Source organism: Hemitrygon akajei, chromosome 22 (genome assembly GCF_048418815.1).
Source record: "Hemitrygon akajei chromosome 22, sHemAka1.3, whole genome shotgun sequence".
NCBI classification, from domain to species: Eukaryota; Metazoa; Chordata; class Chondrichthyes; order Myliobatiformes; family Dasyatidae; genus Hemitrygon; species Hemitrygon akajei.
The window spans coordinates 126,351-154,152 of record NC_133145.1 but is presented as its reverse complement, the minus strand read 5'-3'; the positions used below and the strand labels follow the sequence as shown (position 1 = coordinate 154,152).

Genomic DNA, 27,802 nt, shown 5'->3' with positions numbered 1-27,802 from the left:
ACTGCCCAATACATCTCTGCCACCAGCCTACCTGCCATTAAGGACAAAGGCCAGTAACATCATAAAGGATCTCACCCACCCTGCTCATACACTATTTGTTCCTCCCCCATCAGGGAGGAGGCTACGTAGCAACACACCAGGATCACTACACTCAGTTACTTTGCCTAAGCAGCGAGGCTGGCCAACACCTCATCACCCATCCACACCCCCCACCACAACAACTTTATAATTTCCTTACAGAATCACCTTATGTACAGCCATTTATGTGTATTCATGGGCATACAATCAACCTATGTATATAAGATGTCCATAACTGTGTTTTGTCCATAAGTGTTTTTTTCCATTATTGTTTCTTTTATTATTATGTTTCTTTTTTTGCTACACCGGATCTGGAGTAAGCATCTTAAGCTCATTCTATGGACCCACCACCCTCTGTGTGGAAAAGGTTGCCCTTTTGGTCACCTCTAAACCAAATCCCCTCACCTTAGATCACCATACTTTAGTTTTAGACTCCCCTATCCTTGGGAAAGGACTTTATAAAATGTTTCTGTTTGAGCAGCCTCTCTGGATGGAAGGTGCCATGTTTCCATTCTGCTCTGGTGGTGTCTGCAGTGGCTCTTGAGGCTGCATGATAACTGAGGGGACAGAAGCAGCATTTATTGCTTTCCCTAATTGTGTTTGAGAAGGTGGGGGTGAGCAAATAGACTTGAACCTCCAATTGCAGGGAAGGTATGTTTCTGTCCCAATTTCTCGGGTAATAACAGTGATAGGCAATAAATGCTGGCCCTGCCCGTTCCCATGTTCCTGCCCCATGTTCTTTGAGAGGAAAAGCAGGTAGAGGCAGTGCATCTTGTAGATGAAACACCTTGGTGGAGAGTAATGTTCCCTCTAATTTGTAATAACCAGTGTTCACAAAAATCTTGTGCTGTGCAATTTCTTTTGCCCTATGATGTGTGCACTGAATTTTTAATTGGAAGCTATTCTAAGAATAATAAACTACCAAGTCCAGGTGGTTGTTCATTTTTTAAAAGAAATAAAATAATGCATATCAATAAATCTTATTTCTCATATAGCGACAATACATGTTGGTAATACCAGTTTCTGTTTGTACATAAATATTTCTCATGGCTACATGTTCCTGACCTCATGAGCTTTCAGTGTAGTAGTTTCTACTGTTTCATTAACCCATTCTGCTTTAAGTAAACTAGCAGTTCTTTCATGTTTCATACCCTTTGCTTCTTTGGAATTCAGCCTAATAAATCAATAATTTTTACAATAAAAACAGTATAACTAATCCAGTTCTAAAATCTTTAGACAGATGATTGCAAATTCCATACTTGACATGCCAATGAGGGGGTGAAAACCTTTTGTGTAGTTTAAATTCCTTTGTGTGCTAGTAGCAAAAGGTGTGTTCACATGCATACGCACACACCTTACAGGAAACATTGGTGGAGAGAGTGAATGGTGAGTCTGGCATATTGAATGAGGCTCTAGGAAGGTCCTTTATTCCGATGGCCACTGGTTTTGGTGAGGGCAGTTAGTACTGTGGTCTGCTGGTCAGTGGAGAGTATAATTTTGTGATCCCAGTCACTGCATTATAGATAGGTGACTGAGGTTTCACGGGTACAGCCTCTGACCTGCTGTAGTGTTTACCTGCCTAGAGAGTTTGAACAGTCAGTGGTGACCCTCTGAGGTATTGATAGTGGGGCAGAGTGATTGAATGTCAACAGAAGGTGGTTGTATTCTCCTATTAGTGATGGTCATTGCTTGCATGTTTGTGGCATCAATATTACCGGCTCCTTATCAGCTGGTGTGTAGATTGTAAAAACAAAAGCAAACAAGAAAGGTAAATGAGGTAGAGAGAGATCCAACTGGAGAGATAAACAGGGTTTCTCCAAAGCCAGCATTTTTGGAAGGGAAATAGTGAATTCAGTCATTGCAAATCATGATAGAAATTTGAAATAAAACCAGAACATTCTGGAAGCACTATGCAAGAATATGGAATACGATTAATGATCAAGAGAGAGAGGACTTTAAAGTTTATCTTTCCTTCCCTCTCCACAGAAACTGTCTGAGCTGCTGAGTGTTTCGACAGCTTTTTGATGTTATTTCAAGTTTTCAGACTCTGTAAATTGTCTCCTATACCAGATGTTAATCAGGGCTTCTCTGTGGTCATACTGGGCTGCTTCACTTGCTCAGGCTGGAAAGAATGGCCATCTGCATTCCTGAACACGTGAAGGAAGGATGGTCACTGATGGAACAGTTGACTATGGCTGATCCCAGAACGTCTGGTCTCTACTTTTGTCTCTTTTGGCGGGGCACATCTGCCCCAGTCCCAGCCATCTTCCTCCATCTAGGTATCATGTTATTCCTTTCAAGTACATCTCAAGTAATGGAGTCAGACCGATCAGACAGAGGTCAGTCAGCTCACCACCTCACTCAAGCTTCCACGTGAATAATTAAAATTTTTACCAGGATTTCCCATTTGATGGTGAATAATGTCTGTGATCTGGACCTCGTACCAACCATACTCTCCCCTCCCCCCCCCCCCCCAACACCCCAATCTCTCATCTTACTGGGAGCAGTACTCAGCTTATGGTTTCCTGTTGGGAGCAACACTGATTGATATTCTGAGGTAGTGCAGTTTTCAGCCACAACTGGCAGACAGGCCTTGTAGTACTTTCAGATGTTGAAGCCCACTCCCCATGGATTCAGCAGTACACATTAATCACTAAAGGGAAACTGTGCACCTGATGGAGCAGTTCATCCTATTGCAGGTTCAGCTGCCATTCCCTGCCAGAGCACTGGCAGATAAGTGAAGTTCAGCTGATTTTGAAAGGAAGCTTAGGGCTTTGCCATCTTTTCCTCAGGTATGTGGGTAAAAGTCCTCAGTTCCAAGTAGGCTGCCCTTGTATGTTTCACCCAATCCGGCCTGTACATTCCACAATATAACAGCACACCACACAGAATAACTTATCCCAATCCCCTTTCTGTTATCTTTGATCCATTACCTCCACCTGCAGACCATGCTGCCAGTTGTTCCCATCTATCACAATCTTTCATGGTTACTCCCCTGACAGGCAAAGTTTAGCCCAACTGTACAAGCCCTCAATGTTCCTTGTGTCTGGTGTCATTCCTATCCCTGTTCCCCACTTTTTTTATACTATCTTCCCTTCTCATTTTTTCCCAATCCTAATCAAGAGTGTTGACCCAAACGTCAACTGTCTGTTTCCCTCTATTGATGCTGCCTGATTGCAGAATCTCTTGTGTCTGAGATCCTTCCGCACCTTGTGTGTTGCTCCACATTTCAGCAATCTATTTGTCCATTAAATATTTCCTGCATCATTCTTGAAGGTGTGGTTCCTTTCTTCACCTCATATGCATCTCTTCTGTTTCATGGACATCTGCCATCACTCCATCTTTCTGCTGTGTTAATAAGGATAGAGTTCCTCTTCTCCTTCCCTAACACCCTCTGCATCCAGCACATCATTCTAGAGTCAATGAGCACTACAAGCACAGAAAAAGGCTCTTTGGCCCATCTAGTCTGAACAGAAACATTAATCCACCTAGTCCCACACATGAAATGCTGGAGGAACTCAGCAGGCCAGACAGCATCTATAGAAAAAAGTACAGTCGAAGTTTTGGGCTGAAACCCTTCAGCAGAACTGGAGGAAAAAAGCTGAGGAGTAGATTTAAAAGGTGGAGAGAGTGGGAAGAGAAACACCAGGTGATAGGTGAAACCTGGAGAGAGGAGGATAAAATAAAGAGCTGGGAAGTGGATTGGTGAAAGAGACAGAAGGCTGTGGAAGAAAGAAAAAGGGGGAGGAGCACCAGAGGGAGGCGATGGGTGGGCAAGGAGATAAGGTGAGAGAGGGTAAAGGGGATGGGAAATGGTGAAGGATTTACTGGAAGTTTGAGAAATATATGTTCATGCCATCAGGCTGGAGGCTATCCAAACGAAATAGAGTGTTTTATTCCTCCAACCTAAGTGTGGCCTCATTACAACAGTGGAGGAAACACTGAATGGACATAATGGGAAGTGGAATTAAAATGGGTGGCCACTGGGAGATCCCCGTTTGTTCTGATGGACAGAGCATAGACGCTTAGCAAAGCGGTCTCCTGTTCTATGTTGGGTCTCACCAATGGACAGGAGGCTACACCAGGAACACTGAACACAGTATATGACCTCAACAGATTCACAAGTGAAGTGTTGCCTCACCTGGAAGGACTGTTTAGGGCCTTGAATGATAGTGAGGGAGGAGGTGTAGCACTTGTTCTGCTTGCAAGAATAAGTACCAGGATGGAGGACAGTGAGGAGGGACGAATAGACAAGGGAGTCACATAGGAAGCGATCCGTGCAGAAAGCAGAAAATAATGAGGGAAGGGAAAGATGTGCTTCGTGCTGGAACCCTGTTGGAGACAGCGGAAGTTTTGGAGAATTATGTGCTGGACTGATCTCCCTCCTGGCACTTATCCTTGCAAGCGGAACAAGTGCTACACCTCCTTTCTCATTACCATTCAGGGCCCTAAACAGTCCTTCCAGGTGAGGTGACATTTCACCTGTGAGTCTGTTGGGGTCATTTTACTGTGTTCAGTGCTCCCGGTGTAGCCTCCTGTATATCGGTGAGACCTGACGTAGATTGGGAGACCGCTTCGCCAAGCATCTACGCTCCATCCGCCAGAACAAGCAGAATCTCCAGTGGCCACACATTTTAATTCCACTTCCACTTACGATTCCCATTCTGGCATATCCATCCACTGTCATGATGAGGCCACACTCAGGTTGGAGGATCAACACGTTGTATTCCATCTGAGTAGCCTTCAACCTGATGGCATGAACATTGATTTCTCTAACTTCCAGTAGTGCCCTCACCCCCACCCCTTCACCATTTCCCATCTCCTTTTCCATCCCTCACCTTATCTCCTTGCTCACCCATCACCTCCTTATGGTGCTCCTCCCCCCTTTATCTTTCTTCCATGGCCTTCTGTTTCTTTCACCAATCAACTTCCCAGCTCTTTACTTCATCCTCCCCCTACAGGTTTCACCTGTCACCTGGTGTTTCTCTCTCCCCTCCCCCAACCTTTTAAATCTACTCCTCAGCTTTTTTCTCCAGTCCTGCTGAAGGGTTTCCACCTGAAACATTGTACTTTTTTCCATAGATCCTGCCTGGCCTGCTGAGCTCCTCCAGCATTTTGTGTTTGTTCATAATGCGAGACCCTTTGGCATGTCCTGACGAAGAGTCTCAGCCCAAAACATCGACAGTGCTTCTCCCTATAGATGCTGCCTGGCCTGCTGCATTCCACCAGCATTTTGTGTGTGTTGCTTGAATTTCCAGCATCTGCAGTTTTTCTCTTTTGTCTGCCTAGTACCATCAACCCGCAGCCAAACCGTAGCCCTACAAAGCCCTTCTCTCAAATTTCTCATCTAAATACCAAATCCTATTTTTTTTTAAACATTGAAATTAAACCAACATCCATCAATTTTGCTGGCAGCTTGTTCCACACACTCACTACCCTCTGAGTGAGAAGTTCTCCCTCATTTTCCCCTTCACCTTTTACCTTAATTTATGACCCCTAGTTCTAGTCTCACCCAAACTCAACAGAAAAATCCTGCTTCCATTTACCCTATCTATACCCCTCATCATTTTGTATACCTCTATCAAATCTCCCCTCACTCTTCTATACTCAAGGGAATAAAGTTCTAACCTATGCAACCTTTCTCTATAACTCAGGTCCTCAAGTCCTGGCAACATCCATGTAAATTTTCTTTGTAGTCTTCCAATCTTATTGATATCTTTCCTGTAGGTAGGTGACTGAAACTGCAAACAAAACTCCAAATTAGGCCTCAGCAACTTGTACGACTTCAACATAACTTTCCATCTCCTATACTCAATACTTTGATTTATGAAGGCCAGTGTGCCAAGAGTTTTCTTTATGACCCTCTCTACTTCTGATACCACTGTCAGTGAATACTTTCAAGTAATCTTTGTTCTACCACACTCCTCATGCTGTGCTGCTCACTGTCCCACCCTGTTTGTCCTCCCAAAATGCAAAATCTCACTTGTCTGCATTAAATTCCATCTGTCATTTTTCTAGCTCGTCCAATCCCACTGGAAGCTTTGATATTCTTCTTCACTGCCCATTACACCCCCAGTCTTAGTATCAACCACAAATTTGCTCATGCATTTCACCATATTATCATCCAGACCATTGATAATAGATGACAAACAACAATGGACCCAGCATAGTTCCATGTGAGACACCACCAGAGAGGCAACAATGTACTATCACTTTCTGGCTTCTCATGCAAAGCTTAGTCAAATCTAATTCTCTGCAACTTCCATCTTCAAAGGGATCCTATCTCCAAGAACATCTTTACCTTCCCCCTGCCTCCACCCCACCACTCTTCCGGCTTTCTGCAGAGAATGCGATTCCCTTATCCATTTGTCCCTTCCCACTAACCTCCCTCCTGGCACTTATCCCTGCAAGCAGAGATGCTACACCTGTCCATTCACCTCCTTCCTCACTTCCATTCAGGGTCCCAAACAGTCCTTATAGGTGAGGCAACATTTCACTTGCAAATCTGTTAGGGTTGTCTACTGTATCTGATGCTACTTATGTTGCCTCCTTAACACTGATGAAACTCAACGGAGATTGGGAGATTGCTTTGTTGAGCACCTTCACTCCATCTGCAAAAGGTAGGTCGATAGGCTGAATGGCCTAATTCTGCACCTAGGTCTTATGATTTCCTGGTGGCCAATCATTTTAATTCCAATCCCCATTCCCATTCAAAAGCCTTGGTTTTGCCCTCCTCTATTGCATTGATGAGGCCTCTTGCAGGTTGGAGAAGCAGCACAGAGTGAAAGATTACAGGGAAAATGCTGGAGAATAGGTTTGAGAGAGATAATGAATCAGCCATGATAGAATGGAAGAGCAGAATCAATGGGTCGAATGGCCTAATTCTGCTCCTATGGTCTTAACACCTCATCTGTGTAGCCTCCAACCTGATGGCATGAACATCAATTTTTTTTTTGACTCCTGGTTATTTTTCCCCCACCTCCTTCCCTCTTACCTCTTCTTCTCACCTGCCATTACCTCCCCTTGGTGTAGTTCCTCCTTCCCTTTCTCCCTTGGTCCACTTTCCCCTCCAATTAGATTATTTCTTCTTCAGCCCTTTACTTTTTCCACATATCACCTCTCAGCTTCTCACTTCAGCCGCCCTCCCCCACCCATCTGGCTTCACTTGTCTCCTAGCTTGTAATCCTTCCTCTTCTCCCCCTCCCACCTTCTTAGTCTGGCTTTGTACCCCTTCCTTTCCAGTCCTGATGAAGGGTCTTGGCCCAAAATGTCGACTGTTTATTCCTTTCCATAGATGCTGCCTGAACTGCTGAGTTGCTCCAGCATTTTGTATTGTTGCACTGTATTTCCTGTATCTGCATATTCTTTGTGCTTATGGCTAAAGACCAGCAGTGTCTATTGTTCTGGGGACTTCTGGAGGAGAATAAGATGGATTATTCAGTCAGTATTTCTGTCTGAAGGTTCTTCCAAATGCTTCAGCTTTCCCTTATGCATAGATGAGCTGGGGTCACCCATCATTGAGAATGGGAATATTTGTGGAACCTCCTCTAGTTATTTGTTCACCATAATTTGTGACTGGATGTTGCAGGATGCAGAGCTTAGATTGGGTCCATTGGTTGTGTTATAACTCGGTTTTGTTTATTATGTGCTGTTTATATTCTTTGGCATGGCTTGTCCTGCCTTGTTGTTTAACTAGTTGATTCCTCTTTCAGTGGTGTGCCTCTTATTGCTCTGAACATCTCCTGTACTCTTTACAGTTGACCCACTGGTCTACCCAAGACTGCAAGAAACTGTGGAGAGTTGTGGAAACAGCTCAGTACATCACATAAAGAAGCCTGTCCTCCATGGACTCCATCAACACATCTCATTGTCTCTGGAAAAAAAACAGCTAACATACTATAGAGAGAGTGCAGAGGAGATTTACAAGGATGTTGCCTGGTTTGGAGAGTGTGCCTTATGAGAATAGGTTGAGTGTACTTGGTCATTTCTCCTTGGAGCGACAGAGGATGAGAGGTGATCTGATAGAGGCATATAAGATGATGAGGGGTATTGATCATGTGGATAGCCAGAAGCTTTTTCCCAGGGCTGAAATGGCTAACATGAGGGGGCATAGTTCTAAGGTGCTTGGAAATGGGTCTCGAGGGGATGTTAGGGGTAAGTTTTTCACACAGAAAGTGGGGGTGCATGGAATGCACAGGCAGTGGTGGTGGAAGTGGATACAATTGGGTCTTTTAAGAGCCTCTTAGATAGGTACATGGAGCTTAGAAAAATATAAGGCTATGCACTAGGGAAATCCTAGGCAGTCTCTGGAGTAGGTTACATGTTCAGCAAAACATTGTGAGCCAAAGGGCTTGTAATGTGCTGTAAATTCCTATGTTCTATCTACACACTGTGGTTGGTACCTAGAATGTGTTGCCAGGGGGCAGATATTATACAGAGGTGCTTAGAAGTCTGTTAGACAGGCACATGTGCAAGGAATGGTGGAACAAGGACATTGTATAGGATGAAAGGATTCGTTTAATTTGGCATTAAATTACTAATTTAATTGGTACAGTGCAACATCATGGGCTGAAGGGCCTTTTCCTGTGCTCTACCATTTTATGTTGTATGTTCACTGAGCCTCTTATCGAGTCTGCAGAAGGTTTGCAAGCAGAGTGTGCATTTTGGGGAATTGTATCTGTCAAAGGCCTGCTGTCATTCTTGACTTCCCCTGACCCTGCCCCACACCCAAGTGTCTCCCATGACCGGCACCCCCTCGGAACACTTCCACCTACTGTCCCCAGCAATTCCATGAAATGTTGGAAATGAAGATGTGATCTGACAGCGACACAGAAACATAGAAAACCCTACAGCACAATACAGGCCCCTCAGCCCACGATGCTGTGCCAAACATGTACATATTTTAGAAATTACCTAGGGTTACCCATAGCCTTCTATTTTTCTAAGCTCCATGATATTAGAGAGGTAGAAGGCCATTTGACCTTTTGTACCTAGGCTGTGAAAAAGCTGAGGGTGTCCCTGCTGGTGTGCATGGCAGTGTCTGATTCACACTCAGAGAACAGATTACACCACCCTTATGGCTCAGCTTGGATTGGATTCCTTGTCAAGCCTTTGGCTGTTTGAAACTCTAACCAGCATGTGTATCAAATTTCTAGCAATGAAAGCTGTTGTTCTCTGGGATAACACCTACAGCAGGATCCACTGATCATCAGGACAGGAACCAACAAGGGACAAATTCCCAGTTACTTCCTGTTCAGTTAGTTAGGAAATGTAAACACTCCATGTTTCTAATTCAGAGTCAGGTTTATTATTACTTACATATGCTGTGAATTCTTTTTTTGTTTTGCAGCAGCACCACAGTGCAGGAGATAAAATTACTATAAGTTACAAAAATAAATAGTACAAAGTCCAATAATGTGGTCAGAAATCATAGTTTGCCCCAGCCAGGAGAAAAGTAATATTTGTCATAAATGTCATAAAACATAGTTGTCGTCATGTTGTAGAACTATTTCAGTCACATGGAAAAGTTATTTGACTCCTTGCAAGCTGTTTATTTCCAATAAATGAAGATTATTGTACCCTCTGATTCCATTTGTTAACCTGAGACAGAGAGCAGTTGGATTTGGCAGTGTGTCTCGGATCTCTGCCCGGTACTGCCCTCTATTGCATTAGTCACGTTGGGTCTTCCTAATTGACCTCCAATTAGGCTAAATAATTAATAATGAATAAATTACTGCACTAAATAAATTATTTGAAAAAACATTCTCAAAGTACTTGAAGAGAGGAGGTTTTGCAATTTTATATGTTTATCAGGCTGATATGAATAAATTGATAAGAAGGAAATTAGTTTATTATTGTCACTTGTGCCATGGTAGAGTGGGAAAAACTTTGTTTTGGATGCTATCTGTATAGATAATTTCATTACACAGTGTATTGAGGTAGTAAAAAGGAAAACAATAACAGAGTACAGATTAAAGTGTAACACCTACAGAGAACTTGCAGTGCAGGTAAACGATACAATTCAAGATCATAATGCAGTAGATTATGTGGTCAAGTATTCATCTTATCGTAGTTGTGGACTGTTCAGTAGTCTTATAACAGTGGGGTAGAAGCTGTTCTTAATCCTGGTGGCATGTGCTTTCAGGCTTTTGTATTTTCTGCCTGACGGGAGAGGGGAGAAGAGAGAATGTCCTGGAGGGGTGTGGACTTTGATTATGATGGCTGCTTTGCTGAGGCAGTGCAAAGTGCAGGCAGAGTCTATGGAGTGGAGGTTGGTTTTTTGTGACGTGCCAAACTGTGCCACAACTCTCTGCAATTTCTTGTGGTCACAAGCAGAGCAGTTGTCATATCAAGCCATGATGCATCCAGATAGGATGCTTTCTATCGTGCATCAATGAAGGTCAAATTGGACATGCCAATTTCTTTAGCCTCCAGAGGAAGTAGATGTGTTGGTGAGCATTTTTGGGCTGTGATATCAATGTGTTTGGACTAGGACAGGCTTCTAGTGATGTTCACTCCTAGGAACCTGAAACTCCTAATCATCTCAACCTCAGCACCATTGATGTAAACAGGTGTGAGTGTAACATCCCTCTTCCTGAAGTTATTCTTTATTAGAATATAAAGAAGGGGATCTTGGGGTGACTGAAAGTACATCGGTAATAGATGGAATATGGCAGCCCATATGCTCACCATTAGTAGTGAGATGGTGCTTAGTTGGTGATGGAGATGTGAGTGTTGGCTGCATCTAAGGAAGAATCTCCTGCTTTTCAAGTACTTTTGTGGAATCTTTATAGGTTTTTAGTGATTTACATATTGTACAAGTCCTGAAGGCAAACTTATCTAATTTGCAGTCTGAAAATAGAAAGCACAATTCATTGTTTTGTAGACTTAAAGGAAAAAATACTTTACCCAGAAAATGGTAAATCTGTGGAATTTGTTGCATAGGCAGCTGTGGAGGCCAAGTCGTTACGAATATTTAAGGCAGAGGTTGATAGATTTTTGATTGTCAATGCATGAAGGATATGGGGAGAAGGCAGATTGGGGCTGAGAGGAGTAAAGGATCAGCTATGATGAAATGGCGGAGCAGATCCGATGGGCCAAATGGCCTAATTCTGCTCCTATATCTTATGGTCATATGAATTCTAAAAGAATATTGAGAAGGTGGGGATTATGTTAAGGTAATACAGACTAAGTTTGGGGCATATGTGTATTCTCATGCATTGATGCATTTTGGTAATCAATGATCGCAGAAAGAAATAGAAATTAGATCAGTTCTGGGAATAGCAGAGGGATTTAGGGAATATTTGCAGGAATTTAAGATTGTGGTTATTAAAACTGAAAATAAATATTTATTTTTACTGAAAATACATAATTTAAATGTTCTCAGTTGGTAGAGATTCATGAAACCAGGTCCTTAGAGGAACTTGTAGAGTGGTAGAGTTACAGAATTGTATAACCACACACCCATTCATTTTAGTTATGTCTCCCAGCACCTTTTGTGCCTAGATTCAAGTGTTCATCTGGATGTAGTTCCAATACTGTCAGTGACCCTGCTTCCTCCATACTCTCGGGCAGTACATTCCAGTATTCACCTCTCTGGGTGAAGAAGATTCTCCTTTGATCCCCTCAAAATCTTTCCCCTGACCATAAACTTATTTCCTCCAGTTTTATCTACCCCTGTTAAGAGGAAATGTTTCCTGCAGTACACCCTGTCTAAAACTATCATAATTTTATATTCCACAATCACATCCCATTTTAACCCTCCAACAATCCAGAGAGAACAGACATAGCTTGTCCAGTCTCTCCTTAGAATTGAACTGCCTCATCCCAGGCAAAATCCTAGTGAATCTCCTTTGCACATAGCATGATCACATCCTTCCTATAGTGTGGTGATCAGAACTGTAAGCAGTACTCCAGATGAAGTTTGACCAAGGCTTGTACTTCTGCATTCAATGCCCCAGTAAATGAAAGCCAGTATCCTACATGCCTTCCTAACCACATTACTTTTCATTACACTTCTTGTACTCTTGGCAGGCCTGTCCATCATCGGTTCCCTTGACCTGTTATGTGCTTCCTTTTCACTCTTACGACATCACAGGCTCCCTATATTTGTTACCACTAGCTTTTACACTTGAGGGAACATGCTGGCCCTGACTCATTGCTATTTCTCTTTTCAATGTTTTCCACTGTGCTGATGCAGAATTCCCTTCAAGTAGATTCTCCCAATAGAAATTTGTCACATCCTCTTTCATGTTAAAGATATTGATCTTTCTCCAATTTAAGATCTTTCACTGGTTCATAACTGCCCCTCTCCATAGGTGTTTAACAGTATATAGAGTTTGGTCAGCAACTCTAAAATGCTCCATCAGTGACATCCCTTCAACTGACCAGCTACATTTCCCAAGATAAAGTTCAGGAAGTCCTTCCCACGTTGGTCTACCTACTCACTCAGTCAAAAAGCTCAGCTCATCACACCTCAAAAATTGTACCTTTAAAGCTAGGGCAATCCGGGTTACTATTTTGGAAACCAGTGTCCCAGTATGATGATCCAATGTGTATTGCATTTCTCTAATATTTGCCTGCATATCTATGTGCTCCATCCCTTGGGGAGGATTGTGAAATTTAAGGAATGTACTGTTAGTTTAAAGAAGTATAGATACCTCACTGAGATAATTGGGATCACAGGTGACAAAATGGGATATTTTGTGGTGTTACCTATCCATGGCCCTGTGTTGTGACTGAACTCTCTCCAGTTAAATACTCACCTGTGATAGGTTTGTAGTTCCCAGAGTTTTCTTTGCAGCCCTTCTTGTATAAAGACACAACATTCACTACCCTCCGACTTCCACCACTTCTCCTATGGAGAACAATGATGTATATACTGTATCTCAGTCAGAGCTCACCCAGTTTCTTCTCTAGCTTCCCACAGTGCTCTTGAATATAAACGATCAAGCCTTGGTGAATATCGTATGTTTATCTACCTTCATATGTTTTAAAACAACCAGTACCATCTCTACTGTAGTGAAGGCTAATGTATCAAAAAAAAATTTTCACCACCCTGTTGACTCGTAACTCTATTTCAGAGAACCATGTACTTCAAGGTCCCCCTGTTCTCTAACAATCCCCAGGGACCTACCATTAATTTTCTCTCAACCTGGTAAATCACAATTCCCATATGCTTTTTTGTTCATTCTGTGATGAAAAGACAGGGAAAACATGAGTTTAACAGTATATCTTCTGCCTTTTCAGTGGTGATCCTGACAAGTGTGACATTTGGGGAAACACCCCTCTACATTTGGCAGCTGCCAATGGCCACCTCGACATTCTCTCCTTCCTGATATCCTTTGGAGCAAACATCTGGTGCCTGGACAATGACTACCACACTCCACTGGACATGGCAGCCATGAAGAACCACATGGAGTGCATCCGCTACCTGGACTCGATTGCGGCAAAGCAAACCACTCTGTACCCCAAAGTGGTCAGCAAGATGAAGCAGAAAGCCTTCAGAGATGCCGAAAGGCACATCAAGGAATGCGCAAAGCTGCAGAAAAGGCACCAGCAGAGGATGGAGAAGAGGTACAAAAAGGAGGTGGACCGTGCAGACACCGTGAGCTTCAGCAGTATCTCTAGCAGCTCTGTAAGCAGCCAGCTCCAGCATCTCTCTCTGACCACAGCTGTGCCCTACTCACAAGCCACCATCAATGCCACCACCAAGGGCAAGACCAAGATCCAGAAGAAATTGGAAAGGAAGAAGCAGGTGGATGGCAGCTTCAAGATATATGAGGATGGACGGAAGAGCATCCGGTCCCTCTCTGGCCTCCAGCTCAGCAACGATGTGATGTTTATAAGGCAGGGGAGCCATGGCAGGGCAAAGGAGCGGACGCGGTGTAATGTACGGGACATGTTTGCAACGGAGGTACAGGAAGATGCACTGTCACACGCTGCCAGTGATCCGGGCTTGCAGGTGGATGCAGCTGGCTCTGAGGTCAGCACTGACTCAGGCCATGAATCACTCTTCAACAGGCCTGGCCTGGGCACCATGGTCTTCCGCAGGAACTATGTTAGTGGAGGCTTGTTTGGGCTGGGGCATGGTGCTGGAGAGGCAGAAGGCATGAATGGGGCTAGGACCTCAGGTGGTAAGCTGCATAGCCAGCTCCACCGGTCCATCAGCATGGATGATAGCATTGGCAGTGCCTGTAGTCTGCAGGAGAGGAGTGCTGGCGAGTTGCTCTGGGAGGATGTGGATCTGAGTCTGGATGATGACCTGGAGCCAGAGACCAGTCCCCTGGAAACATTCCTGGCCTCCCTCTGCATATTTGAGTTTGTACCAATCTTCAAAAAGGAAAAAATTGACCTGGAGGCTCTTACACTTTGCTCTGATGAGGATCTGAAAAGCATAAAGATTCCTCTAGGGCCCCGAAAGAAGATCCTGGAGGGTATAGAGCGGAGGCAGCAGGCTCTTCAGCAATCTGCCAGGCTCGAGGACACATGTCTATGAGTGCTGGTGAGTGGGAAGGCTTCCATTATCAGCAAGTGCCAAACCATAGAACAGGATTAACCTATCCCCTCCTGGATCCTTGAGCCCTGTCCCATCCAGGGAGAGGTGCAGCACTGACAGCAAGAAGTATCAGCAAGGCTTGAACAAAAAGGCTTCCATGTGCACGGCATCTACATAATTGTCAAGGCACAGGTCTCGTGAAACATTAGAAAGTCTGCTGGAGAAACTCAACAGTTTGAGCAGAGTCTATGAGAGGAGAAAGGGTTCTTGACACTTCACATCGAGACTCTGCTGGACTTGATTTTTAATCTTGGTTGGTAAATTTAGAAAACTGTATCTCTAGCTATTAAATGATGGCACAGTCCAGAAGCTGAGGTGAAGGAGGGTTACATAGAGCAATGTGTGGGAGTTGGTGGTGAGCTGGCAGAAATGGCTCTTTCTTTTAGAAAGGGCACTTGTGCAAGGTGATAGAATGTTTTACTGTTATGTGTGTGCATGTGTGTAATAAACTGGTGCACTACTGTAAGGGGTCCCAGGTGAGATGGGTCATGCAATGGGTGAGGTGTGGGTTGAGGGTGATCGGGAATGATGGTGAGATGGAGACTAATGGGAAGAGGGTACAGTGTGTGGGATGGGGTATGAACTGTTCTGGTGCATGTCCTGTTGGAACTGATGGTTGGCAGCAGCTTTCTGAAGTGTTGTATTTGCATTAACATGTCACACCCCTTCAATGTTTGAGCTTCCCTTACTACTTCCTCCCCCACTCCTTCACCCTTTCCCCATCACCCCCTCCCTCTCTTCCTTTGCCCCTCCTTCCTCAGCCCCTCTCCAGACCTGTGGAATGCCCGGGGGGCATCACAGCCACTGATATTACACCCAACACTACCTTCTTCCCACTGCTTCCCTGGATCTCTCCTCCTCCTTCCTTTTCCCTGCTGCCACATAGATTTGCTCAATGACTGGACAACTGGATTACCAGAGCCACACAGCACAGAATTGGGCTCTTTGGCCCATGGAGTCCTCTGCTGACCTATCCTCAGCCTGCAGTGTCCCACGTTTATATACATACACACAGCTCTCTCCTTCTGCACACCCCATCCCTCCCCACTCTGTCATTCACTCTTCAAAGGTTCTGACTCCTGTTCCAGTACATGGTCTGACTGCTGTCCATGGAGTTGCTCAATCGTCCTAAGTATGTTGAGTCAATGTGTCCTGTAAACTTTCTCACTATCCAACTCCCCTTCTCAGGTACCAGAAATGGCCTTTGCTATCCTTGAACACATTCCTTACACATTCACACTCACTTGCACACAGACATTGCTTTGTCATACTGCTGTCATTGAGATGAGTGTATGCACTTCAATGTCTTCCTCAGTATATTCTCATACTAACCCACTGTTTTCTCTCTGCATTGCTACATGCACTCAGAGTCAGACACCAAAGTTTAGTTTAAGTCAGAGAATTGGGCAGCATGGAAGAAGACCCTTTGTACTGTGCTTGCCTTCTGGTATCCACTGATACCAATCCTGTTTGGTAGTTGGCTTTCTCTGCCTTGGCAATGTGCTGCATACATTTGACAGTCTGCCTCCAGCCCCCGAGTGAAATAACTCCACCAGATCACCTCTGAACCTCCCAACCCATGTCCTAGACCTTCCCCCTATAGTTTTAGACATCTCTGCTCTGGGGAGAAATTCTTAGAACATAGAAAATTACAGCACAGGAACGAACTCTTTGGCACACAAAGTTGTACTGAACCACAGAAATCAGTAACCAAATGGCCAATTAAACTAATCCCCTCTGGCTATGCAATGTCCATATCCTGCAGAACAATTATTTCCTAACTAGCCTGCCTATTACATGTTGTACAGCTCTGTTAGTTCTTCTCCACCACCTCTTTTCCAAGGAGAACTAACCCAGTATCTCCTATCCCTCCACATAGGTGAACTGCTCTATTCCCAGCAACACCAGAGTGAACCACAATCCTACCCACATTCATTTCTGTCACAACACTGGGGGTGGGGGGGGGGGGTGTACAGTACTGTCACCAGAACTGTATACAATACTCCAGCTGTGGAAACATAGATGAAGGGTCTTGGTCTTGACCTGAAATATTGGCTGTCCATTTCCCTCCACAGATGCTGCTAGACCTGCCTGATCCCTTCAATGGCTTGTTTTGCACCAATATTTTAAATTGTATTATAATCTCCTCCTGCTATACTTTGCTTTAAATGCCTAATGACTGAGCCTCTACAACAATCTGTGGCAATGAATTCCACAGGTTCACCACACTCTGGCTCAAGAAATTCCTCCTGATCTTTGTTCTAAAGGGGTGTCCTTCTAATCTGAAGCTGTACCCTCTGGTCCTAGACTCCACCACTGTAGGAAACATCCTCTCCACATCCACTCTATCTAGGCTTTCAAAATATCAGAGTTTCAATGAGATCCCCCTCATTCTTCTAAACTCCAGTGAGTACAAGTCCAGAGCTCCTCAAAACATTAACCCTTTCATTCCCAGGATAATTCTTGCGAACCTCCTTTGGACCTTCTCCAGCACATCCTTTCATAGATAAGGGGCCCAAAACTGCTCATAACTGCAAGTGTGGTCTAACTAATGCCTTATAAAGCCCCAGTAGTACATACTTGACTTTATATTATAGTGTTCTTGAAAAGAACGCTAACATCGTAGTTGCCTATCTGACCACTGATTCAACCTGCAAGGTAACTTTTATGGAATCCTGCATGAGGACTCCCAAGTCCCTTTGCACCTTTTGATTTCTGAATTTTCTAAACCTTTATTCCCTCTACCTAAGTGCATGATCATACACTTCCCTACACCATATTCCATCTTCGACTTCTTTGTCCATTCTCCTAATCTGTCTGTCCTTCTGCAGACTCCCTGCTTCCTCAACACAGCCTGTCCCTCCACCTATCTATGTATTGTTCACAAATTCATCAGTTCCGTCATCCAAATTATTGACGTACAATATGAAGAGGCACCAACATTGACCCCTGTGAAAGATCACCTAGTCACTGGCAGCCAACCAGAAAGAAGACCCCTTTATTCTCTTTATAATTACATCTCAACTCAGTTTTAGCCCTTCCTACCTTCATCCATGATACTTAACATGCTCTTAATCTTTTCAATGATTTCAAGTTCTCTGGCCCCAGTCACCTTTTTTCACTATGGATGTCCAGTCCCTATATATCTCCATACCCCACCAGAAAGGCCTCAAAGCTCTCCATTTCTTTCTGGGCATCAGACCCAACCAGTTTCCCTCCACCACCACTTTCTTCCATCTGGCGGAACTCATTCTCACTCTTAATAATTTATCCTTTGGCTCCTCCCACTTCTTTCAAACAAAAGGTGTTGCTATAGGCACTCGTATGGGTCCCAGCTGTGTCAGCCTTTTTGTCAGCTATGTAGGGAACAGTCAATGTGCCAAGCCTACACTGGTGTCCGCACCCCACTTTTCTTATGCTCCATCAATGATGGAATTGGTGCTGCTTCCTGCACCCATGAAGAGCCTGTTGCCTTCATCAACTTTGCTTCCAACTTCAACCTGCTCTTGAATTTATCTAGCCTATTTCCAACACCTCCCTCCCCTTTCTCAATCTTGCTGTCTCTATCTCTGAGGACAGCTTATCTACTGAGGTCTATTATAAACCCACTGACTCTCATAGCTACTTGGGCTATAACTCTTCCCACCCTGTTACTTGTAAAAATGCCATCCCCTTCTCTCAATTCCTCCATCTCCACCACATCTGCTCTCAGGCTGAGCCTTTTCATTCCAGAACTAAGGAGTGGTCCTCCAGCAAAAGAGGCTTCCCTTCCTTCTCAATGATGCTGCCCTCAACTACATCTCTTCCATTTCACACAAGCCAGCCCTCACCTCATCCTCCTGCCATGCCACCAGGGTTCCTCTGGTCTTCACCTACCACCCAACCAGCTTCCAGGTCCAGCAAATAATTCTCCATAACATCTGCCATCTCCAACAGGATCCCACTACCAAGCACATCTTTCCCACTCCCCCCACTTTTTCCACTTTCCACAGGGATTGCACCGTTCGCGATTCCCCTGTCCATTCATCTGTCCCCATTGATCTCGCTCCTGGAACTTATCCTTGCAAGCAGAACAAGTGCTACACCTGCACCTACACTACCATGCAGAGCCCCAAACAGTCTTTCCAGGTGAGGCAACACTTCACCTGTGAATCTGTTGGGATCATCTACTATATCCAGTGGTCCCTGTGTGTCCTCCTGTATATCAGTGAGACTCAATGTTGTTTGGGAGACTGCTTTGACAAGCGCCACAGGAAGTGGGCTCTCCTGGTGGCCACCCATTCTAATTCCACATCCTAGTTCCATTCCAACATGTCAGTCCATGGCCTGCTCCTTTGCGATGAGGCCTCCAACCGGAGGAGCAACACCTTGTATTCCATCTGGGTAGCCTCCAACCTGATGGCATTAACTTCAATTTCTCTTCCTCCCCTTCCCCACACCTTCTTACTCTGACTCCTTATCTTTTTTTTCTCCTGTCTTGATGAAGGGTCTCGGCGTGAAACATCAACTGTACTCTTTTTCCATAGATGCTGCCTGCCCGCTGAATTCCTCCAGCATCTTGTGCATGTGGCTTTATTCTCCTTGCCTCCTGCTAGTCAGCCAATCTTTTATCCGTGCTAGGATCTTTCCTGTAATGCCATGGACTCTTACCTTGTTTAGCAGCCTCATGTGCAGCACCTTCTCAAATGCCTTCTGAAAATCCAAGTAAATAAAATCCATCTACTCTTTTTTTTGTCTATCCTGCTTGTTACTTATTTCTTCAAAGAATCCCAACAGACTTGTGAGCAAGATTTCTCCTTAAGGAAACTATGCTGACTTCAGCCTATTTTATCATGCTTCCGCACCCCAAAACCTCATCCTTGATAATGGATTCTAATATCTTGCCCACTACTGAAGTCAGGCTAACTGCTTATAATTTCCTGTCTTTTGCCTCGCTCATTAAAAAGTGGAGTGACAATTCTTACAATTTCCCAGTCCTTTGCAACCATTCCAGATCTAGTGATTCTTGAAAGGCCACTGCTAATGCTGCCACAATCTCTTTAGCTTTCTTTATCAAAACTGTGGTTCAGGTGACTTACCTAGCTTCTAAACTTTCAGCTGAGATTGTAGGAATGTATAGGGGCAAGTCAGAAGTAAAGTCTTTACACTGAGAATAATGGGTGTGTGGAATGCCCTGCCAGGAGTGGTGGTATAGGCATTTATGAAACTCTAAGATAGACACATGGATGGTAAGTCCAGGTGACTTAGCTACCTTAAGACCTTTCGGCTTCCTGAGCACCTTCTCCTCAGTAACAACAACTATTCATATCTGCCTGACACTCTCACATTTCTGGCACACTGTTAGTGTCTTCACTGAAGACTGGTGCAGTGAGCTGAGGATGTGGTCCACAGTACCAGCTACAAGAAGCCTGCTATACTGAGTGTATCTGGTGCTCACAGCTCATTGAAGAGTGGGCACAAAGGTGAGGTGCAGGAAACTCTAATACTGACACCTTTCATCCCCAGGAAGTGAAGTGGTGGAGTGTTGGGGTTAAGGATGGAACTATTATCCTTCTTGGGAGCCTAGCATACAGCCAGGCAGTGAGGATCACTGGGAAGTATTAATGTTAGAATGCAGAGGGCATTACATCACTGCCAGTGGACTTGGTTGTAATACAAGATTTTGTAAAAATAAGTGTATTTTCGTGTTACTTTGGATTTGGAGAGGTCCACAGCTTGGAAACAGGCCATTCAGCTCAACCGGTCCAGGCCAACCAAGATTCCCACCTAAGCTAGTCTCATGCCTGCACAAGGTCCATATTCCTCTCATGTTCCTTTCCTAACCCTGTCCCTGTCCAATGCTTTTTAAATGTTGTTAATGTGTCTGGCTTAATCATTTCCTAAGGCTGTTCATTCCATTTACTGACCACTATCTAAGTGAAAAACTGTTCTTCAAGTTCCTATTAAATCTCTCTCCTCTCACCTTAAGCCTTCTAGTTTTGATTTGATAACCTGGGAAAACACTGTGCACATTCACCCTATGCCCCTCATGATTTTATACACCTCTTTCAGATCACACCTCATTTGCTCTGTAAATCTTGATAACTATCTTTACTGTCAAAAACACCACCAATTTTAGTGTGTTACCTGAAACTTTATTATGTCTTGTATATTCCCATCCAAATCATTGGTATAGATGGCTTAAAAGCAAAGAGACTGGCACTGAACCCTAAGGAATACCTCTAGTGATGGTCCTTCAGTCTGCTATCTACCATGAACCCAATTGTGTATTTAATTAGCCAGCTTTCCCTGGATCTCATGCATTACAATGTTCATAGCGGTCTACAATAAGGAATCTTATCAAAGGCCAAAGGTCTGCAAAGACAACATGCATCTACCACCACGTCCTCTTTAACTTTTATGGTAACCTCGTCAAAAAAAACTTAATTACATTTGTGAGACATAATCTCCATGCACAAAGCCATACTATCTCTAATCAGCTCCAACTTCCCATAATGTTTTGGGATATACCTGATGAAACCCTGTACATTTAGCTACCTTCATATGCTTTAAGACATCTGGAAACTCCTGCTGGAATTGAGACTATTTCAAAGTCATCCCCATTCATAATGTTACAGTTTTGAGTCTTCATATTCTTCTCCACGGTAAAAATAGACGAGAAATATTCATTGAGGACTTTGCCCATCTCTTGTGGCTCCATACAAAGGTGTCCACTTGAAGGGCCCCATTCTCTCTTTGGATTATTATCTGCAAAGCTCCTTTTCTGTTCTCCTGATTTCCTGCATACCCTATACTCCTTTGGGGGATTCACTTGATCCCACCTGCCTGTACCTGACTTGTGCCTCCTTTTCCTTAAAGACTATCAATATCCCTGTTCATCCAGATTTCTCTACGGCCAATCTTGCTCGTCACTCTTAACTGGAACATGCAGATCTTGAACTCTTGGAATATCGCAGTTACAAACCCCCTTTCCAGAAAAGTTGGGATATTTTCCAAAATGCAATAAAAACAAAAATCTGTGATATGTTAATTCACGTGAACCTTTATTTAGAATAGTACAGCACGTTACAGGCCCTTTGGCCCACAATGTTGTGCTGACCCTCAAACCCTGCCTCACATATAACCCCCCACCTTAAATTCCTCCATATACTTGTCTAGTAGTCTCTTAAACTTCACTAGTGTGTCCACCTCCACCACTGACTCAGGCAGTGCATTCCACGCACCAACCACTCTCTGAGTGAAAAACCTTCCTCTAATATCCCCCTTGAACTTCCCTCCCCTTAACTTAAAGCCATGTCCTCTTGTACTGAGCAGTGGTGCCCTGGGGAAGAGGCGCTGGTTGTCCACTCTGTCTATTCCTCTTAATATCTTGTACACCTCTATCATGTCTCCTCTCATCCTCCTCCTCTCCAAAGAGTAAAGCCCTAGCTCCCTTAATCTCTGATCATAATCCATACTCTCTAAACCAGGCAGCATCCTGGTAAATCTCCACTGTATCCTTTCCAATGCTTCCACATCCTTCCCATAGTGAGGTGACCAGAACTGGACACAGTACTCCAAGTGTGGCCTAACTAGAGTTTTATAGAGCTGCATCATTACATCGCATCTCTTAAATTCTATCCCTCGACTTATGAAAGCTAACACCCCATAAGCTTTCTTAACTACCCTATCTACCTGTGAGGCAACTTTCAGGGATCTGTGGACATGTACCCCCAGATCCCTCTGCTCCTCCACACTACCAACTATCCTGCCATTTACTTTGTACTCTGCCTTGGAGTTTGTCCTTCCAAAGTGTACCACCTCACACTTCTCTGGGTTGAACTCCATCTGCCACTGCTCAGCCCACTTCTGCATCCTATCAATGTCTCTCTGCAATCTTCGACAATCCTCTACACTATCTACAACATCACCAACCTTTGTGTCGTCTGCAAACTTGCCAACCCACCTTTCTACCCCCACATCCAGGTCGTTAATAAAAATCACGAAAAGTAGAGGTCCCAGAACAGATCCTTGTGGGACACCACTAGTCACAACCCTCCAATCCAAATGTACTCCCTCCACCACGACCCTCTGCTTTCTGCAGGCAAGCCAATTCTGAATCCACCTGGCCAAACTTCTCTGGATCCCATGCCTTCTGACCTTCTGAATAAGCCTACAGTGTGGAACCTTGTCAAATGCCTTACTAAAATCCATGTAGATCACATCCACTGCACTACCCTCATCTATATGCCTGGTCACCTCCTCAAAGAACTCTATCAGGCTTGTTACGCACGATCTGCCCTTCACAAAGCCATGCTGACTGTCCCTGATCAGACCATGATTCTCTAAATGCCCATAGATCCTATCTCTAAGTGTCTTTTCCAACAGCTTTCCTACCACAGACGTAAGGCTCACTGGTCTATAATTACCTGGACTATCCCTACTACCTTTTTTGAACAAGGGGACAACATTCGCCTCCCTCCAATCCTCCGGTACCATTCCTGTGGACAACAAGGACATAAAGATCCTAGCCAGAGGCTTAGCAATCTCTTCCCTCACCTCGTGGAGCAGCCTGGGGAATATTCCATCAGGCCCCGGGGGCTTATCCGCCCTAATGTATTTTAACAACTCCATCACTTCCTCTCCCTTAATATCAACATGCTCCAGAACATCAACCTCACTCATATTGTCCTCACCGTCATCAAGTTCCCTCTCATTGGTGAATATCGAAGAGAAGTATTTATTGAGGACCTTGCTCACTTCTGCAGCCTCCAGGCACATCTTCCCACTTTAATCTCTAATTGGCCCTACCTTTACTCCTGTTATCCTTCTGTTCTTCACATAATTGTAGAATGCCTTGGGGTTTTCCTTTACCCTACTTGCCAAGGCCTTCTCATGACCCCTTGCTCTTCTCAGCCCCTTCTTAAGCTCCTTTCTTGCTACCCTATATTCCTCAATAGACCCATCTGATTCTTGCTTCCTAAACCTCATGTATGCTGCCTTCTTCCACTTGACTAGATTTTCCACTTCACTTGTCACCCATGGTTCCTTCACCCTACCATTCTTTATCTTCCTCACCGGGACAAATTTATCCCTAATATCCTGAAAGATATCCCTAAACATCGACCACATGTCCATAGTACATTTCCCTGCAAAAACATCATCCCAATTCACACCCACAAGTTCTAGCCTTATAGCCTCATAATTTGCCCTTCCCCAATTAAAAATTTTCCTGTCCTCTCTGATTCTGTCCTTTTCCATGATAATGCTAAAGGTCAGGGAGCGGTGATCACTGTCCCCCCAGATGCTCACCCACTGACAGATCCGTGACCTGACCCGGTTCGTTACCTAATACTAGATCTAGTATGGCATTCCCCCTAGTCGGCCTGTCAACATACTGTGACAGGAATCCATCCGGGACACACTTAACAAACTCTGCCCCATCTAAACCCTTGGAACTAATCAAGTGCCAATCAATATTAGGGAAGTTAAAGTCACCCATGATAACAACCCCTGTTATTTTTGCACCTTTCCAAAATCTGCCTCCCAATCTGCTCCTCGGTATCTCTGCTGCTACCAGGGGGCCTATAGAATACCCCCAATAGAGTAATTGCTCCCTTCCTGTTCCTGACTTCCACCCATATGGACTCAAAAGAGGATCCTGCTACATTACCCACCCTTTCTGCAGCTGTAATAGTATCCCTGACAAGTAATGCCACCCCTCCTCCCCTCCCCCCCCCCCATCCCTTTTAAAGCACTGAAATCCAGGAATATTGAGAATCCATTCCTGCCCTGGTGCCAGCCAAGTCTCCGTAATGGCCACTACATCATAATCCATGTATGTATCCAAGCTCTCAGTTCATCACCTTTGTTCCTGATGCTTCTTGCATTGAAGTACACACACTTTAGCCCTTCTGCCTTACTACCTTTATATCCTTTATTCTGCTGCTCTTTCCTCAAAGCCTCTCTATATGTTAGATCTGGCTTTACTCCATGCACTTCTTTCACTGCTCTATCGCTCAGGGTCCCATCCTCCTTGCAAATTAGATTAAACCCTCCCGAACCATACTAGCAAACCTACCAGCAAGGATATTGCTCCCCCTCGAGTTCAGGTGCAACCCATCCAATCTGTACAGGTCCCACCTTCTCCAGAAGAGATCCCAATGGTCCAAGAATCTAAAACCCTGCCCCCTGCACCAAAGCATTCAACTGCCATCTCCTCCAATTCTTACCATCACTATCATGTAGTACTGGCAGCAATCCTGAAAATGCCACCCTTGAGGTCCTGTTCTTCAGGCTTCTGCCTGGTTCCTGAAACTCACACTTCAGGACCTCATCCCTCTTCCTGCCTATGTCGTTGGTCCCAACATGTATCACGACTTCTGGTTGCTTTCCCTCTCGTACCAGGATGTCATGCACCCGGTCAGAGACATCCCGGACCCTGGCACCCGGGAGGCAACAAACCATGCGGGTTTCCTTCTCATGTGCACAAAATCTCCCTTCTGCTCCCCTGACTATAGAGTCTCCAGTGACGACAGCTCTCCTCTTCTCCGTCCCATCCTTCTGCACCACAGGGTCAGACACAGTGCCAGAGGCCCTGCCACCGTGGCTCACACCTGGTCGGTCGTCCTCACCAACAGCATCCAGGACGGTAAACTTATTATTCAGGGGTGCTCTGCACTACCTGTCTACTCTCCTTCGCTTTCCCCCCTCGGACTGTCACCCAACGACCTGCTTCCGGCAGCCTAGGTGTGACTAACTCCCTGTAGCTCTCATCTATGACTGCCTCATTCTCCCTTATGAGTCAAAGGTCATCCAGCTGCTGTTCCAGATTCCTCACACGGTCTTCCAGATCGCCCAGCCGCAAGCACTTCTGACAGATGTGACTCTGCGGGAGAGGGGAGATCCCCCAAGACTGCCACATCTCACAGGAGAGGCACATTATCGTCTCAGGAGGCATTGTAAAGACTAACTGGGAACAAGCACGTCCTCCGCCTCTTCTCATCTAAGCATCTCGAGTCAAAGCCTCAAATCTCCACTCCTTCACTGGCCCACTCACTCACTGGCCGCTTTCCACAGGCCGCTCCACTTGAGGTAACCCTCTATGTATTTGAGCTTTTCAAACTGCTTGGTCACCTGACCTCGATTGCCCAATCAGCTGCTTTCTGCTGAGTCTGAGCTATTCAAATCTTGATTGTCTAATCAACGGCTTTCCGCTGAGCTATTCAAGTCTTGATTGACTTGATTACATAGTCCAACTGCCAAAACTGCCAGAATCTCTCGAGTCAAAGCCTCAAATCTCCACTCACTCACTGGCCGCTTTCCCTTTATTTAACTGACAAAAGTACAAAGAAAAGATTTTCAATAGTTTTACTGACCAACTTAATTGTATTTTGTAAATATACACAAATTTAGAATTTGATGGCTACAACACACTCAACAAAAGTTGGGACAGAGGCATGTTTACCATTGTGTTACATCACCTTTCCTTTTAATAACACTTTTTAATTGTTTTGGAACTGAAGATACTAATTGTAGTAGATTTGCAATTGGAAATTTTGTCCATTCTTGCTTGATATAAGACTTCAGCTGCTCGCATTAGGGTTAGGATTGAAATCTTTTCTTTGTACTTTTGTCAGTTAAATAAAGGTTCACGTGAATTAACATATCACAGATTTTTGTTTTTATTGCATTTTGGAAAATATACCAACTTTTCTGGAAATGGGGTTTGTAAAAGCCTCCCACTGATCGGGCATCCCTTTGTCTTAGAACAACCTTCTCCAATCAACTTTTCCAAGTTCCTGTCTAATACCATCAACATTTGTGCTGACATCTCAGAATCAGGTTTATTATCACCAGCATGTGACGTGAAATTTGTTAACTTAGCAGCAGCAATTCAATGGAATGCATAATCTAGCAGAGAAAAAATAAATAAAATAAAAATAATAGTAATAATAAATAAACAAGTAAATCAGTTACATATATTGAATAGCTTAAAATGTGCAAAAACAGAAATAGTATATATTTTTTTTAAAGTGAGGTAGTGTCCAAACATTCAATGTCCATTTAGGAATCGGATGGCAGAGGGGAAGAAGCTGTTCCTGAATTGCTGAGTGTGTGCCTTCAGACTTCTGTACCTCCTTCCTGATAGTAACAGTAAGAAAAGGGCATGCCCTGGGTGCTGGAGCTTCTTAATAATGGATGTTGCCTTTCTGATACATCGGTCCCTAAAAATGTCCTGGGTACTTTGCAGGCTAGTACCCAAGATGGAGCTGAATAGAGTTACAACGTTCTGCAGCTTCATTTGGTCCTGTGCTGTAGCCCCTCATTACCATACAGTGATGCAGCTATAGAAGTTTGAGTGTATTTGTTGACATGCAAAATCTCTTCAAACTCCTAATAAAGTTTAGCCGCTGTCTTGTCTTTATAACTACATCGACATATTGGAACTAGGTTAGATCCTCAAAGATCTTCACACTCAGGAACTTGAAGCTGCTCACTCTCTCCACTTAGAAGCATAGAACATTACAGCACAGAAACAGGCCCTTTGGCTCTTCTTGGCTGTGCCAAACCATTTTTCTGCCTAGTCCCACTGACCTGCACCTGGACCATATCCCTCCATACTCCTCTCATCCATGTACCTGTCCAAGTTTTTCTTAAACATTAAAAGTGAGCCCGCATTTACCACTTCATCTGGCAGCTCATTCCACACTCCCACCATTCTTTGTGTGAAGAAGCCCCCCCCCCCCATGTTCCCTTTAAACTTTTCCCTTTTCACCCTTAACCCATGTTGTCTGGTTTTTTTTCTCCCCTAGCCTCAGTGGAAAAAGCTTGCTTGCATTCACTCTATCTATACCCATCATAACTTTATAGGTAGGCCTCCGTTAGTCTCGATAGACCATGAATTTGCGCCTTGGTAAGTTTTATATACCTCTATCAAATCACCCCTCATTCTCCTATGCTCCAGGGAATAAAGTCCTAACCTATTCAACCTTTCTCTGTAACTCAGTTTCTCAAGTTCTGGCAACATCCTTGTAAACCTCTGCACTCTTTCAACCTTATTAATATCCTTCCTGTAATTAGGTGACCAAAACTGCTCACAATACTCCAAATTTGGCCTCACCAATGTCCTATAGAACCTCACCATAACATTCCAACTCTTATACTCAATACTTTGATTTATAAAGG

At 44.3% G+C, this 27,802-nt stretch overlaps 1 protein-coding gene across 2 annotated transcripts in view; it reads left to right on the top strand.

Annotated features, from left to right (window-relative positions):
- The window catches only part of ush1ga (Usher syndrome 1Ga (autosomal recessive)), a 51,501-nt gene extending 24,223 nt beyond the window's left edge, over positions 1–27,278 (top strand). For both annotated transcript variants that reach the window (XM_073026595.1, XM_073026596.1), the window contains one exon: positions 13,327–27,278. In XM_073026595.1, the coding sequence (XP_072882696.1) occupies positions 13,327–14,575 (1,249 nt within the window). In that variant the 3' untranslated portion in view covers positions 14,576–27,278. The remainder of the gene's footprint in view (positions 1–13,326) is intronic.
- The last annotated feature ends 524 nt before the right edge of the window (positions 27,279–27,802 follow it).